The 17,645-nt window shown below is 43.3% G+C and overlaps 1 protein-coding gene across 1 annotated transcript in view; it reads left to right on the top strand.

Moving 5' to 3' along the window:
- Window positions 1–17,645, top strand: part of LOC111977336 (echinoderm microtubule-associated protein-like 6) — an 84,354-nt gene that overhangs the window by 53,334 nt on the left and 13,375 nt on the right. The window contains 15 exon segments of the mRNA XM_070448550.1: window positions 2,507–2,577; window positions 2,580–2,689; window positions 2,848–2,953; window positions 3,156–3,249; window positions 3,663–3,763; window positions 4,066–4,268; window positions 8,253–8,364; window positions 8,697–8,824; window positions 11,235–11,376; window positions 11,562–11,714; window positions 11,919–12,050; window positions 12,157–12,245; window positions 12,391–12,567; window positions 12,712–12,916; window positions 13,078–13,204. Coding sequence (XP_070304651.1) covers window positions 2,507–2,577; window positions 2,580–2,689; window positions 2,848–2,953; window positions 3,156–3,249; window positions 3,663–3,763; window positions 4,066–4,268; window positions 8,253–8,364; window positions 8,697–8,824; window positions 11,235–11,376; window positions 11,562–11,714; window positions 11,919–12,050; window positions 12,157–12,245; window positions 12,391–12,567; window positions 12,712–12,916; window positions 13,078–13,204 — 1,950 coding nt within the window.

Here is a 17,645-nt window from a genome sequence, read left to right as displayed (position 1 = left end):
ACTTGTCCCGAAGCCATTCCTACATTGTCTTGGCTGTGTGCTTCAAATCAAATCCAATCAAATTATATTGGTCACATACACATGGTTAGCAGATGTTATTGCGAGTGTAGCGAAATGCTTGTGCTTCTAGTTCCGACAGTGCAGCAATATCTAACAAGTAATCGAACAATTCCGCAACAAATACCTAATACACACAAATCTAAGTAAAGGGATGGAATAAGAATATGTACATATAAATATAAAATATAAAATACAGTATATACATCTGTGATGAGTAGTGCAAGATATGTAAACATCATTATTAAAGTGGCATAAATAAAGTACATTTGTTAGAGTGGCCAATGATTTCAAGTCTGTATCTAGGCAGCAGCCTCTCTGTGTTAGTGATGGCTGTTTAACAGTTTGATGGCCTTGAGATAGAAGCTATTTTTCAGTCTCTCGGTCCCAGCTTTGATGCACTGACCACGCCTTGTGGATGGTAGTGGGATGAACAGGCAGTGGCTCGGGTGGATGTTGTCCTTGATGATCTTTTTGGCGAGTGAGAGGTTGTTTTCCTTACACCACACCCCGAGTGCCCTCACCTCCTGCCTATAGGCTGTCTTGTCGTTGATGGTGATCAAGCCTACTACTGTTGTGTTGTCTGCAAACTTGATGATCGAGTTGGAGGCGTGCATGGCCACGCAGTCATGGGTGAACAGGGAGTACAGGAGGGGGCTCAGCGAAGTGTAGATGTTGTATCCTACATTCACCACCTCGGGGCGGCCCGTCAGGAAGTCCAGGACCCAATCGCACAGGGCGGGGTTGAGACCCAGGGCCTCAAGCTTAATGATGAGCTTGGAGGGTACTATGGTGTTGAATGCTGAGCTGTAGTCAATGAACAGCATTCTTACATAGGTATTCCTCTTGTCCAGATGGGATATGGCAGTGTGCAGTGTGATGGCGATTGCATTGTCTGTGGACCTATTGGGGCGGTTTGCAAATTGCAGTGGGGCTAGGGTGACAGTTAAGGTGGAGGTGATATGATCCTTGACTAGTCTCTCAAAGCACTTCATGATGACAGAAGTGAGTGCTACGGGGCGATAGTCATTCAGTTCAGTTACCTTTGCCTTCTTGGGCACAGGAACAATGTTGGCCATCTTGAAGCATGTGGGGACAGCAGACTGGGATAGGGAGAGATTGAATATGTCCGTAAACACACCAGCCAGCTGGTCTGCGCATGATCTGAGGACGCGTCTAGGGATGTGCTGTTGGAAGGTGAACTTTTTCCCCAGTCTGAGGTGCTGAGCGCTCTGGAGCACGTTTTCATCAAGTATCTCTCTGTACTTTGCTCCGTTCATCTTTTCCTCTATCCTGACTAGTTTTCCAGTCTCTGCTGCTGAAAAATATTCCCACAGCATGATGCTGCCAACACCATGCTTCACCGTAGGGATGGTGTCATGTTTCTTCCAGACGTGACGCTTGGCATTCAGGCCAAAGAGTTCAATTTTGGTTTCGTCAGACCAGAGAATCTTGTTTCTCATGGTCTGAGAGTTCTTTAGGTGCCTTTTGGCAAACACCAAGTGGGCTGTCATGTGACTTTTACTGAGGAGTGGCTTCTGTCTGGCCACTCTACCATAAAGCCCTGATTGCTGGAGTGCTGCAGAGATGGTTGTCCTTCTGGAAGGTTCTCCCATCTCCACAGAGGAACTCTGGAGCTCTGTCAGAGTGACCATTGGGTTCTTGGTCACCTCCCTGACCAAGGCCCTTCTCCCCTGATTGCTCAGTTTGGCCAGGCGGCCAGCTCTAGTCTTGGTGGTTACAAACGTCTTCCATTTAAGAATGATGGAGGCCACTGTGTTCTTGGGTACCTTCAATGCTGCAGAAATGTTTTGGTACCCTTCCCCAGATCTGTGCCTCGACACAATCCTGTCTCAGAGGTCTACGGACAATTCCTTTGACCTCATAGCTTGGTTTTTGCACTGTTAGCTGTGAGACCTTATGTAGACAGGTGTGTGACTTTGTAAATCATGTCCTACCAATTGAATTTACCACAGGTGGACTCAATTTCGAGTCTCATAGCATAGAGTCTGAATATTTATGTAAATAAGGTATTTCAGTTGGTAATTTTTTATTTAAAAAAATCTGTTTTCAGTTTGTCATAATGGGTTTTGTGTGTAGATTGATGAGGAAAAACATTTCTTTAATACATTTTAGAATAAGGCTGTAACGTAACAAAATGTGGTAAAGGGGAAGGGTTCTAAATACTTTCCCGAATGCACTGGTAATTGGCTTTCACTTCCTTAATATAGTAGAATTGTGTGTGTGTGTGTGTGTGTGTGTGTGTGTGTGTGTGTGTGTGTGTGTGTGTGTTGTGTGGTGTGTGTTGTGTGTGTGTGTGGTGTGTGTGTGTTGTGTGGTGGTGTGTGTGTGTGTGTGTGTGTGTGTGTGTGTGTGTGTGTGTGTGTGTGTGTGTGTGTGTGGTGTGGTGTGTGTGTGTGTGTGTGTGTGTGTGTGTGTGTGTAGGTACCGGCGGCTCCGACTGCAGAAACAACCTGTTCTACACCCAGGCGGGGGAGGTGGTGTACCATGTGGCGGCGGTGGCGTGGTCTACAACAGAGAGCAACACAGTCAGAGGTTTTACCTGGGCCACGATGATGACATCATCAGCCTGACCGTACACCCACTCAAAGACTATGCAGCCACTGGACAGGTACACATGTACAATCACACTCTCTCTCTCTCCCTCCCTCCCTCTCTTCTTTTTCTCTCTCTCTCTCTCTCTCTCTCTCTCTCTCTCTCTCTCTCTCTCTCTCTCTCTCTCTCTCTCTCTTACACTGATCTTAATCACCTCTTCGTGAATGAATCCAGGTTGGCAGGGACCCAGCCATCCATGTGTGGGACATCCAAACCCTGAAGTGCTTCTCCCTGCTCAAGGGCTTTCACCAGAAAGGAGTTTGTGCCCTTGATTTCTCTGGTATGGCTATGTATTGTCCTGGGCATGTAACTTATGTCATTATCAGAATGTAATATCAATACCAGCCTATTGAATGATCAAAGCCCATAATGCTTCCTAAGTAAAAAAAAAAAAAAATTGGGGTAAATGTGTTGTCCATGGGTGTTCTGTCCCTATGTCTGTTAAGATGTCAAACTAAGAGTAGCTTGTTGTTTCTGTGCAGCGGATGGGAAGAGCCTGGTCTCAGTGGGCATTGATGAACACCACTCTATCATCGTGTGGGATTGGAGGAAGGGGGAGAAGCTGGCCACCGCAAGGTACTAAAAGCTTTTTCACATCGGCTGATAGCTACTATTTGTGTGATCAGTGGGGGTGTGCATTTATACATTTAGAGTTATTACAAAAACAGGGTTTTATAGAATAGTTCAGCTAAGCTGGGTTCAAATTGTAATTTTTTCTTTCAAATACTTTAGCTGCGCTTGATTGAGCTTACCTGGCACAATGGAACTTATGGTATAGTCCTCAAAGTCTGACCATCCAGGCTCAATCAAGTGCTCAAAGTATTTGAAAGAAATCAAATTCTATTTGGTTGTTGTCTTAATGATAACACATGTGTAGAATCAGTTAGCAGTTTTTTCCTGACCACATTACATGACCAGGAAAAACTTAGGGCTCTATGTATTTGAGCTGACAGAATGTGAAGTGGATATTCTGTCTCTGTTATTCCCAGGGGACACAAAGACAAGCTGTTTGTGGTGAAGTGTAATCCTATCCTCATGGACAAGCTGGTCACAGTGGGAATCAAACACATCAAGTTCTGGCAGCATACAGGTGTGCCCTCCTGTTCTCCATGACTGTCTCTCTCATACCATCAGCAGTGTTGGGGAAGCTACTCTGAAAATATAGTTTACCAAGCTACCAATTACTTCACACTAGAAAAAATCAGCTACACTAAAGCTACCCTTAAGAAAAATATAGTTCCATAGGTGTTTTCACACAATTATTTTATCTTTAGGAAAGTGATCCGCCCTGTAATTCTTCTTATGAACAACTATTTAGCTTGTCAGGCATGGTACGTTTATTGAAATCAATTAATGTATGCCTGAGTTTCTAATGGTGTGCTGTCTCTAAAGGTGGGGGCCTTATGTTCAAGCGAGGCATCTTTGGGAGCCTGGGGAAGCTGGAGACGATGATGTCCGTGTGTTATGGTCGGACAGACGAGCTGGTATTCTCTGGAGCCGCCACAGGGGACATATATGTCTGGAAGGAACCCATGCTGCTGAAGACCATCAAGGCCCACGATGGACCTGTGTTCGCCATGTACTCCCTAGACAAGGTTCTGTACTGGATATCAGCCCTGTCTGCTATCAACAAACTGCTGGTCAACTAGTTTCCGCTAATCTTATAATCATGATCTCAATAACCATAATATAATAATAAGATCATCATCTTTATTGCATGGTCATTTTGACCAATGACAATTGGGAACGGCTCTATATTGTACTCAGTGGCTTCCCAACACCCACTTAGTGTAAATATTTCAGCCGGTGTCTATTCCACAAGTTACCACCGGCTAAATCTATGACGTTAAAATGCCTATTTACTCTGTTCCATCTGACTGTGCAATCCACTGTCTCATCAGCCCAGCCAGGCAATTTATAAACTTAATCTCCACTATAAAAAGCATCTAGACATTATCTCACATTACAATAATAGTGATAATCAAATCAAATCAAATGTATTTATATAGCCCTTCTTACATCAGCTGATATATCAAAGTGCTGTACAGAAACCCAGACTAAAATAATAATGCCCTCGAAGCCGGTGTTTTGAGGATATATTGGCACGGTTTGCCGGCCCATGACTTCGTCTCTGGCCTAACATGCCAATATATCCTCCAGACACCAGCTTCAAGGGCATTATCACTTAAATACAATGGGTTACCAACATATTCAAATAATGATTAACATATTTTCATTTAAAAATTATTTTGATGGATTTATATATACTATTTCATCCTTCCACAAGATACAGTCCCGACACAAATCTAGGGTTGCTAGCAAAGCCGGCTGGTCGTTCGTTCAATCGGTTTGGTTGACAGAGACGCGACCCAGTCGTTCAGTCTTTTTGTTCTATATCTATGGACGCCAGCCAGTCGTTCATTCTCAATGTTCCATAGCCATACTGGCTGGTAATGTTCTTATACCTTGCTTGCTAGCGAGCCATCTACGGCCAACGTACAGTCAAGTCAGCATTTGCGTTTGTTTAAGCTGTTTTCTAGTGACATTTATTTGGATACATCCATGACATTGTGCTAATGATGCGTGATTTCGCCTGGTGTAGAAAATGTGCTTTCTCGTCAGGACACTGTTATTCAGAGGAGCTAGCCAACAACACAGCTAACACAATCCCTTCAAACTGAAGCTGAAAAGACTGCAAACTAGCTGCACTTTGTTCCGTTTTACCTGTTTGCGATTGATAGTTCTTTGTATATATCCATAAAAACTATGCTGATTCATGATTTCGACTGGCTGGTAAAAACTGCCTGCCCGTCTGTCTCATCCCGACTCCCGACACGTTCATTACTATGGGACAGCTGGAGATCGAATTTGAATATTGATACAATATTGTAAATGTCATAGAGACAGACAGTTCAGCATAGCTATCTAGCTAGCAAAACAATTCTCATTTCTTGCTAGCTAACCAAATGACACCTGCATCTCTAGCTGTAGCCACCGAAAAACAATGAGGGTAAAAAGTTGATCACTCACCCACTCCTCCAATGACATGACATCCTCCCAGCAGCTAGCTAGCTAACGGTAGGCTCTGTGGTTTTAGCTTGCTAAATAAATAGCTACATAAATAGATACACTAACCTATTAGCCACGTTATGAGCATGACTGACTTGTGATCATTGCCCTTGCTAGTTTTATTGTATTGACATTCTCAGCCTTAGTTACATTGGTCCAATTTTTGTCCAAAATATTGAGTCATTTCAAACTGAAACAGTGCATCCCGAATAGGCGGAGGGGCCCCAGTGGAGGCTGCTGAGGGGAGAAAGGCTCATAATAATGACCGGAATGGAGAAAATGGAATGGCATCAAACACCTGGAAACCATCTGTTTGACCAAGAGAGACTGGCATGCATAGTATTTATAGTATTTACCTCAGCCCTCTGATTACAATGAAGAGCAAGACGTGCTGCTCTGTTTGGGCCAGCTACAGCTTAACCCGTTTTTTGGAGTGTGGTGTCAAAAAAGCATAGCATCTCTTTATGACGGACAGACCTCTCCCCGTCTTTACAACCATTGAATCTATATGTTTTACCATGACAGTTTACAATCTAAGGTAACGCCAAATAATTTAGTCTCCTCAACTTGTTCAACAGCCACACCATTCATTACCAGATTCAGCTGAGGTCTAGAACTTAGGGAATTATTTGTACCAAATACAATGCTCTTAGTTTTAGAGATGTTCAGGACCAGTTTATTACTGGCCACCCATTCCAAAACAGACCTCAACTATTTGTTAAGGGTTTCAGTGACTTCATTAGTTGAGGTTGCTGATGCGTATATGGTTGAATCATCAGCATACATGAACACACATGCTTTGTTTAATGCCAGTGGCAGGTCATTGGTAAAAATAGAAAAGAGTAGAAGGCCTAGAGAGCTGCCCTGTGGTACACCACACTTTACATGTTTGACATTAGAGAAGCTTCCATTAAAGACAACCCTTTGAGTTCTATTAGATAGATAGCTCTGAATCCACGATATGGCAGAGGTTGAAAAGCCATAACACATACGTTTTTTCAACAACAGGTAATATCATAGGCTGATTGATCACAAAGGCAACAGAAGCTGCCTTCACTATGCCAACACCATTTCAACTTCAACATTTCAACATCATCTAATCACCTCTGCTTAGTTTAATACAGGGACAACTTAAAGATACAAAAAACAATTTAGTCCAACCAACATAAGCTAAATATCATGTGGCTGTCCATGGTTCTGATTTCTGTGTGTATGTGTGTATTGCTGACTCACCCTACTTGTAGAGAAACGCCAATGCCATCCTCCTCTCTTTCATGTTAAAGAAACAGTTTATCACTCTGTCATACAGTACACGCTTTTATTTTTTGTTGTCCAAGGCTACATGGCTAAAATGCTTGCCCGCTAGCCTAACTTCCATTCATGGGCAGCGTTAGCTAGTTAACATTAGCCTTCTACATCTAGCTACATATTGAACTTCCATCCTCTCAGGCCAGGGGCACAACAATGTATGAATTCATGGTTGGATCAGAATCACTGTTATAATCATTGGCCAGTATGGAGAATTAAGTAAAATCACAAGTCCAAATCTCTATCTCCATCTAATTTAGGAAAGGGATGATTTTAGCTAGCAAGACACCGGAGGACAACAACACAAAGAGATGCAACAATTCAAGTTTTTCTGTCAATGATGTATGCTCTCAATGGGATTTGATAGGAGTGATGCCAAAATCCAAGCTGGCTTCCCTTGGCACTTTTTTTGTTGGCTGCTTTTCCAGCCAACAAGTGCTCAGCATATGTGGGAACTTCTTCAAGACTGTTGGAAAAGCATTCCTTGTGAAGCTGGTTGAGAGAATGCCAAGAGTGTGCAAAGCTGTCATCAAGGCAAAGGGTGGCTAATTTGAAGAATATACCATATAAAATATATATTGATTTGTTTAACACTTTTTTGGTTACTACTTGATTCCATATGTGTTATTTCATAGTTTTGATGTCTTCACTATTATTCTACAATGTAGAAAATTGTAAAAATAAAGAAAAGCCCTTGAATGAGTAGGTGTGTCCAAACGTTTGACTGGTACTGTATATGTGATGCTTTTCCCGAAACCTATCATCAGAGAAGTAGCCTTAAGGAGGATGTGGGAGCCATTCCTGGTAGAGACCTCCGCTGAATTCCTGATGTGTTGTTGTTGCTGCTGCTTCAAATCCTTGACAGGCCCTGCCTGCTAATAGAATAGTAATTGTAATTCCCAGCTGCTTCTGTGTGTTGGGAAAGATGTCAGAGAAAGACAGTATTTTTTATTTGTCTTCCCTCCATCCATACTTTCCTCATGCACTTCATCATCCAACACTATATTCTCAGTTTCAAGACAAACTGACCCCCTAGCATACTTCAGCAGTTCAGACAGACCTCTTGAGAAGATGTCAGGCAGAAGATTAGTGTAGGTCAGAGCCCCTGTCTCATCCGGCCCTCATCACTGAAAGTTTTCCTCAGTGTGGTTGTCAGAGTTGGAGTACACTGGGTGACGTCCCTCTGCTGTTGTTCCCTCCAGGGCTTTGTGACAGGTGGGAAGGACGGAGTGGTGGAGTTGTGGGACGACATGTTTGAGAGGTGCCTAAAGACCTACGCCATCAAGAGAGCAGCCCTCTCCCCGGGATCTAAAGGTAGGATAACACTCTCTGCTCTACAGTAACTGAAAGAGTCTATGACAGATACAGAAACACTGTCTGAGAAGTGCTGTAGTTCTCTCTTGAAGCTCACACTGACCATGTAAAGCACATACCTGTATCAGGAAGCATCATGTGTTTGAAATTTGACCATAAACATTCAATAGATACTGTAACCATCATTGACCACTTTTGCCTCCTACATTTAGTGTTGCCATCTCTTGGCCTCATGTGGAATTGCAGTTATATTTCACATGGATCTGCTGCTATCGATCTGGGAGGATTTAGCACTGTAAGTCTTTACAGTGCTATTTGTGTGCGTCCCCCAGGGCTACTCCTGGAGGACAACCCCTCCATCCGTGCCATAACTCTGGGACACGGACACATCCTGGTGGGAACCAAGAACGGAGAAATACTTGAAATCGACAAGAGTGGACCCATGACCTTGCTGGTCCAGGTGTGTGTGTGTGTTTGTTTGTGTGTGTCTGTGTGCCTGTGCCTGCGTGTGTGCATACAGCTGAAACACCTAGGGTGGTGTGTTTTACTTATTCTACTTGGTTTTCCCAATTTGTGTTAGAGACATTTTTACAGCAGCATCCTGCAGTAAAACAGCAGCCCTCAAGTGTTGTCTGTTCTCCACCTACTCAGGCTTCTGGATTTGTTGGCTTCTTCCCTATTTCCTGTGTTCTCCACTCAGGGACTGCAGTCGGAAATATATCTTTGCATATCTGAGGCAGGCTTTAACAGTTTGTCGCTTGGCTGGCTCCGAAAAGCTCTGTGTTCCCCCTCTGGATTATCCAGCCCAGTTGAGGAATAGTTCATAGCTTAATATCTCAATACCTTCTTATTGTCAAACCTGTCACGTTTTTTTCCTTGCCTGTGTGCACAAGGCTTGTGTATGGCCTCTGTAGTAGTAATGTGCAGTTTGCGAACAATTCGTTTTACTGACTTGAGAGTCATGATTTGTTTTTCTGAGAGACTTTTAGTCGTTCGTTTGACTTGCTGGCCGCAATTAATTCTACAGCAGGGTTAATACGCAGTCCTCCGGCTCAGCGGCTCAGGAGACCTGCTCCAACCAACAACCCAAGAATGGTGCTGCAATGGATACCTGCTGTTTTACTGGCTCCTGACCATTTTGTGTGTTTTTTGCACTGATCTTTAAAAAAATTGTGCATAATGTTTCCGCTATTGTTTCCTATGACCGAAAAACACTTCTGGACATCAGAGCAGTGATCACTAACTTCGATTTGGATTAGTATTTGTACTTCAACGAGTCGGCGGCGCAGGACATACTGCTCACCCTGTACCAGGCCCTAATCCAAGAGACTTGGAAAAGGAAAAGACGGCGTAAGAGAGGCGAATAAATAATCTGTCTCTACCCTCCTATAAGGGCACAAGGCCAGACACAGGTGCAGAGTCTTTGTTAATTAATATCCAAAAGGAGTACGCAAGACAATGGTTGTGGACAGGCAAAAGGTCAAAACCAGATTCTGAGTCAAAGAGGTAAAGAGTGGCAGACAGGCTCGATGTCAGGGCAGGCAGAAGGGTCAGGCAGGCGGGGTTCTCGGGGAGCCGGGGTAGGCTGTACAAGCTCACCACTAATAGGAAAAAAATACTGGGTGGTTGGGGTTTCTCAGAGGTGGCAGGCAGCCTCTGAGCTAACTCCCTGATTTGCTCCATTATATCCTTAAACCCTTGGTCGTGGCGTTCCGTCAAGGAACGGAGCCCTTCCAGAAGGTCCTGTAACAGCTTGTCATGTCTCTTGATCAAGCATTTCACTATTAGTCTACACCTGTTGTTTACGAAGCATGTGACCAATAAGATTTGAGAAAAAGACAAGTTTAGAACTGTTAATTGATCACATGGTGCAATAATGAATGCAATCAATTGATTAATAAATGTTATGATGGACACAGCTTCGTAGATCCAAAACATACACACAGCCTCTGCTCAACAAACTCCACTCAAGAACAAATCATTTGGTGTGCTGCCTGGGGGCTGCTTGGGTGCTGCAGTTCGCGAACGATATTCTGCTAATCACCCTAACGGCAGTCAAGCAATGCATTCTGCCAAGATCTCGTTCCCTCTAGTCCAGTTGCGGCCACAACTAGACCTCGTTTCAAATGTATCAAGAAATGCTCTTGTTTGTATGCCTAGCAATCAACAAATGTACATTGTTTAAAGCACACTTTTATAAGTCTCAGTCACAAATGACAGCTTGTAGAATCATGACTCTTTCGAGTTTTCAGTTCATCGTTCGCAGGTAGCGGGTCCTGCGTGCTCTGGGCATTACTGACAAATGAACAAAATGAGTCGAAAGATTTGTTCTTTTGACTGAACAAGACGAAAAGATCTGATTCAGTAAAAAGAGCAGAACTTCCCATCCCTGCTCTGTAGTGCTGCATTGTAGATGACAGTTACTGTAGTTTGTATAATGACTACGTGTGTGTGTGCACCTGTGTGTATGAGTGTTTCTGACTGTCAGTGTATCTCTGTGGTAGTTCCCTCCTATGGGTGTGGCCCAACTCTTAAAGCTCAGAGTCTTCCAGACTCCCTAGCGGTCAGGTACCTGTGCTCTGTTGCCATGGTGAACAGAGCTGATAGGGATGGGCTATGAAGGATCAGTATGGATGTGTTGTTGGGTAAAATGACTGCAGCTATCTGAGATGCGATCGATTGGGCTTTTGTTTTGTCTCAAAAGTACCGTCTCTCACTCAAACCCCACTTCAATATGAGCACAATGTATTGTACTGAGAAAAATGGCGAGTGATTTTGTGGGTGACAGGTGTGTCAAATGGATTAGGTGTAGGTCAGGGCATGTCAACTGACTGACAGCTGATTGTGTTCGCCTGTTGCTATGGATACAGGGTCACATGGAAGGCGAGGTGTGGGGTCTTGCTGCTCACCCCCTGCTCCCAATATGTGCCACAGTGAGTGACGACAAAACCCTGCGGATATGGGAGCTCTCCACCAACCACCGCATGGTGGCCGTTCGCAAACTTAAAAAAGGTACTGCTGAATGTTGATATCTTCATCAACTAATGAGTCATTAAGCGAGTCATTAATTCCCATGATCATCAACAAACATAAGGCACTCCAGTGTCACCTTCTGTTTCTGTGTCTGTCAGTCTATGTCTGTATCTCCATTTTGGAAGTGTATAAGTGTGTGTGCGTTGTGTGTGTGTGTGTATCAGGTGGAAGATGCTGTGCCTTCTCCCCTGATGGGAAAGCCTTAGCGGTGGGCCTCAATGATGGTAGTTTTCTGGTGGTGAACTCTGACACCCTGGAGGACCTGGTGTCCTTCCATCACAGGAAGGAGTCCATCTCTGACGTCAGGTTTTCACAAGGTAACCTTTGACAACTGACTTATCATTAAAATGTCCATTCATTGTTGTCTGTATTTCATAACACTGCTAATTTGCATAGGTATTTTATTAGTAAGGTTCATTTGAGTTAAACTTTTTCTAAAATATGAAGTGAGGTTTCACAGAATAGCATTTTCGCCCACCTGGCTGAGGTATTAATTATTTGTTCTATGGCTTCCTCCTCAGATGCTGGTAAATACCTTGCGGTGGCCTCTCATGATAACTTTGTGGATATCTACAATGTGCTGTCCAGCAAGAGGGTGGGAATCTGCAAAGGAGCTTCCAGCTATATCACTCATATAGACTGGGACTCTCGTGGTGAGTTTATGGTGTAATTGGAAGCAGAGCATGGATTCCCATTAGTACTCTGTAGACACAAGTTCTATTTTGTCTTTTGATTCTGAGATTGTTATTTTTTCTATAGGTAAATTGCTGCAAGTAAATTCAGGTGCCAAAGAGCAATTATTCTTTGAAGCCCCAAGAGGGAAGAGACAAACCATACGAAATGCTGAGGTAAGAGACCCAACTGAGATTGCAATTTTCTTGTAATTTTTCCCAGCTAGACATCAAATATTAATTGACATCCCATAAAAGCATTTGGCAGTATTTAACTGTGTGTGTGTGTGTGTGCATTCATGTTTCTGTTTCTGCCTGTCAGATAGAGAAGGTGGAGTGGGCTACCTGGACGTGTGTCCTGGGCCCCACCTGTGAGGGGATCTGGCCCACCCACAGTGACATCACAGACGTCAACGCCGCCTCGCTCACCAAAGACAAGAAGCTGCTTGCTACCGGAGATGACTTTGGCTTCCTCAAGCTCTTCAGCTATCCAACCAGGGTGAGACAGGCACTAGATGTTCAATTCAATTTTACTCTCTTGAACTGAAATGGAATTGACCCCAACGCTGGTACATGACTGTTGTTGATTCAAGTCGAATGTTGTCTCTTGTTTTTTCATGGGCTCTGTCTGCTCCCTCCTCAGGGTCAGTATGCCCGCTTCAAGAAGTACATGGGTCACAGTGCCCATGTAACCAATGTTCGATGGGGACAAGATGATGCCATGCTACTGACGCTCGGCGGAGCTGACACAGCGCTGATGATCTGGGCCCTGGAGAGAACCGGAGAGGGTCACAGGGAGAACCCTGTGGACAGTGAGGAGTCAGACGATGACATTGAGGAGGACGGAGGTAAACGCCAGCCTTTAGACTACTGATCCATACAGTACAATCTTCTCTCAAAACTCTAATACAACATTCTCAACAAACACATACAAAGCTATCTTGATCAAATCCTACTTTTCACAAACTGCTCTAATTGGTTGAGTCTATTCCTGTGGGCGTGTCTGTAGGGTATGACAGTGATGTGGCGAGGGAGAAGAGCATTGACTACACCACTAAGATCTATGCTGTCAGCATCCGGGACATGTGTGGCATCAAACCCCACCAGCAACTGAAGGAGGTGTCGGCAGAGGAAAGGTACACCCCCATGCCAGCTTCTGTGTTTGGACTGGTTGTTGTCACTCAAAGTGATAGAGCTTAAACATTAGAGAGTGTCTTGGCTCCTGACTGTTGTGTTGAGTGTATAGATTTAAAACAATTTAAAAAGTCTGAAGCAGTGACAATTTAAAAAACTGTCAAGTTTTAGCTGTTTTAGGCCTCAAAAGACTGTATTAATGTCTTGATCCTAATCAGGCTGCCATCAGCAGCCAACACCATGATTATCTCTAATTAGAAACTGGGTGGTTCAAGCCCTGAGTGCTGATTGGCTGACAGCTGTGATATATCAGACCATATACCATGGGTATGACGAAACATTTATTTTTACTGCTCTAATTACGTTGGTGACCAGTTTATATATTTTTATTTATTTCACCTTTATTTAACTATGCAAGTCAGTTAAGAACACATTCTTATTTACAATGACAGCCTACCCTGGCCAAACCCTAAACCAGACGATGCTGGGCCAATTGTGTGCCACCCTATAGGACTCCAAATCACGGCCAGTTGTGATACAGCCTGGAATCGAACCAGAGTCTGTAGTGACACCTCTAGCACTGCGATGCAATGCCTTAGACCACTGCGCCACTCAGGAGCCCTAAAATAATATAACAATAAGGCACATCGGGGGTTTGTTGTATATAGCCAATATACCACGGCTAAGGGCTGTGTCCAGGCACTCCTCGTTGCGTCGTGCTTAAAGAACAGCCCTTAGCCGTGGTATATTAGCCACATACCACACCTCCTCAGGCCTTATTGCTTAAAGGAATGCTTATAGAGCCCTCTGGTGTCAGAAACGGAAACTGCACCTGTTTTTTTGGTCATTTGATACAACTTTAGTTACCTCCTACCTATCAATATACATCTTGGTGTTGTTTGAGTATAACTGACATCTACTGTATTTATCCTTTTGTAAAGCCTCAGAGGTGGTCATTGTAGGATTGACATGGATATAGAATTTGGTCTTGCTTTTTATGATACTTAGTGCTTAGCTGACATCATTTGCAGAGTAAGGGAAGGCTGCTTGGGGTGTTTTTCCATGTTAGGCTATTTCAAATGGAGTATGAGGCCTGATTTTAATCATTTGATAGACATTATAGACTACTCTACCTATCTGTACTACTTAACCCAACATATTTTTTTACAAAAATAGACATTATTCTATGCACATATAAAGATCTTTATCACCATTTCCATGTAATCTTTCTGCACTGTATGAGTGTATGTGTGTCCTCTCCAATACTCTCTCTATATTAGTCAGCTCTGTTGCTATGATACGATGGATTGTCCTGGGCATGTATTGTGGGTGTAGCCCGTTGATATTGTATGCTGTGTGCATGTTTTATATGTTGTCCATCTATTTGTGGATTGTTGGATGTACGTGTTTGGATCATAATCTATGTGGTTTTACAGTATGAGATTGCATGTATTTGTGGCTTGTGTAGGAATCTAGTCAATGTATTGCATAATGTTATGTGCATGTATAGCAGGTGTGCTCTCTGGCGCTTCTGTGTGATATATGTTGCTATGATACCGATATGTGGTCTATACATAACAGTATCATTGGTATGATCTCAGTTGCTTTGAGACTGTATAGAGTATATACTCTACTGTGTGTGTGTGGTATGTACAATAAGTAGAAGTATTGTTGTGAAAAATCCAATGCAGTATACACTTTGCATGATTTACAATTAAATTGTATGATTATTTTATCAATCCCTTTATAATTTGTGTACACTTAATTCAGCAAGTTGCATGTTTGCACAGTACTAACCCCATTAAGCAGTACTGTAGCTAGATATTCTCTCTATAGCCACCAATAAACAGTAATTGCATATAATGATATGCAGTTACTACAAACCCTGATATTATAGCTAATAGGGTCAATTGTTGCCCTATGGCCTCCATTGTCTACTACACCATTAGAGTTGAGTGTTCAGTAGTGCGTTCCTAGTCCTTGATGAATGTATAACAGATTGTATTCTCTGGGGTTAGTCAGCTCCATGGTAACATGCTGATTTGTCCCCTCAACCTTACTATCTGTGATCCCCATGACTCTGGGGCACACTTCTGTCTGCAGAAACACCTAATATCTCTATTGTGTTTTAACTTGCATTCCTTTGGAGGCAGGGCATTGTCAAGTAAGTATGACCTAATGCATACATTCTGTGCTAGCTATGGGATGTGGATGTGGGTGGTATTCCCATACATTGTCCCATTTATACCTGGTGCTAACACGCGTCCTTTGTCCTGATCTTGTCCACATTCTGATTGTGCCCACATTGTTAGACTGGTGTAGATGATTAAAAGACACATTGTGATCTGATTGTAAAGTGTAAACGGACAAGAGCAGGACGAAGGAAGCATTTTAGAACCAGGTTTATAAACAGGACTTTAGATGGGCAGGACAAGGATAGTAGTAGAGTGGGCAGAAGCTAAAATATCTAACATTCAATAGAGTATGGTGTTGTTATTTCAACAGAATGGAAGAAAAATAAATCTGTGTTTATTATTCCTTTTTAACCTATGTACCTGTACATTTAAAAGTGTTTGTTTATTCATTTATGTCCTATAATGGTACTACAGGAGGCAGGTCTGAAACATTTTGTAGTCATCTATTTATTTGGACCATGGGCATAACCTCCCATAGCCTATGGGTCCTCATATCACTCAGCTTGCTCAAACTCCTCAAATTCTGAGTATCATGAAGCCATGGGAATTGCATGAATAACACATTTGATTTCAGATTCTCTTTTTTGTGTCGTTTGTATCACAATAATATATTTTGTTTTAGGGTGTAGAGAGCACTAAGAGTACAGTAATGATCTACCAAGTGGTGCTGGAGGAGACCTTTCTTTCTGTTTCTGTCTCTCCCCCTCTCTCTTCCTCACTCCCTCTTGTGGGGGCCCAGACATCGCAGGACCTTGTCTTCCCATAACCCCTTGGGTGATGAGAGAGGCACTGATGCATTTCTCTCTCCCTGTGCCCCTCCTCCTCCCCCCTCTCATAGGAGTGCTATTGCACAGTTTGCACAGGGACCCCAGGGTATGACCCCCCCTCCCCTTATTGCTCTTTAGACTGGGACACTCTCTCATTCCACACCTCTCCTCTGAGCAGTGTCTCTCTCTTTCTGGCATGCTGACAGTATGCTAACAGTCAGAGCATGGTTTGCAGCAGGCAAAAATGACAGTCAAATAGCTCTCCAGGTTGCTTGTTGCATGAGCCTTATAGCTATACTGTAGTATAGTGAGTCCCCTCGGGCTCCGACCTGTGTCCTCTAAACCTTTCACTTGGTTCTGTCCACTGCTCTCAAGGGGATCCAGGTAAAGTGAGCTACTTGTGTCTATCACACTGTGTGTAAACTGTGGCTCCAGGTCCAAGTGTGTCTCTGTTTCTCTGTGATGTTCTGTATGTTTGTCCTGCATGGTGACAGTCGGCTCATCTCGTTCCCATCTGATCACAACTGCATCTTTGCATCCAGACTGCAGAGTTTCACACCCAGGGGGCGGATTCTTCTTTTCATCTTCTTTTTTTTCTGTTCAGATAGAGACATGGAATTAGACAACGTCCCAAACTCATGTCACTGTATGATCATACAATCCTGTCTCAGCATGAAAAATGTTGCAATCAGTCCGCAGGAGTTAGTTACTACACTTGTACAGATATTCAATCTGTGGTGTTATGTGTGGCAACGCTACACTCTGATATGCTGATTGAACTCATTTCAGAGCACGTAGACACCGTCACCAAAAATATTGTTAAAACATATGTGGAAGAGGGAGTCTGATTTCAGAATGAAACCGGAGAAAGTAAATGATGGAAATATTAACTCCCTGTCATGCAAGGTCATCCAGACAATGCTTATAAAGTGCTGTTCAGACAAACAGAGAAGAACGGTAGTGTCTGTCAGCTGTAAGGAGTGTAAACTATGTATGTATGTGATCACAGCTATCACCTTTGGGCTATAGTGCTTTACCAGTGACCTGGAACCTTGTCTTGTGCAACTGTTTGACACGGTTGTAGTTATACAATACAACTGCGTGAAGAGACCCCTGGTGGCATGTCTTGTGGGGTACGCATGGGTGTCTGAGCTGTGTGCTAGTCATTTAAATAGACAGCTCGGTGGTTTAAACATATCAATACCTCTTGGCAGCAGCTAATGTGGATCCTTAATAAATAAATCAAATACAAAATGCATACAGTGGTGGTGCTATATAACTAATCCTTCTGCATCGTCATTGCACTGTTCAACCTCCTGTGGGATTTTAACCTCAACGTCTACTTTAATATGTGTTTCTCTGTTAATTTGTAGACTGTCTGTGCGCACGGAAGCATGTACAGATTTCCGTGAACCTTTGACAACCAATGATTAGGAGCAATAACTTCTATTCGTCCTCTAATGGCCCTGTGTTTTTGTGTC

This window comes from Salvelinus sp. IW2-2015, linkage group LG18 (assembly GCF_002910315.2).
Source record: "Salvelinus sp. IW2-2015 linkage group LG18, ASM291031v2, whole genome shotgun sequence".
Classification (NCBI taxonomy): Eukaryota; Metazoa; Chordata; class Actinopteri; order Salmoniformes; family Salmonidae; genus Salvelinus; species Salvelinus sp. IW2-2015.
Note: the sequence above shows the minus strand (reverse complement) of the source record. Positions and strands in the feature narration are given on the sequence as shown.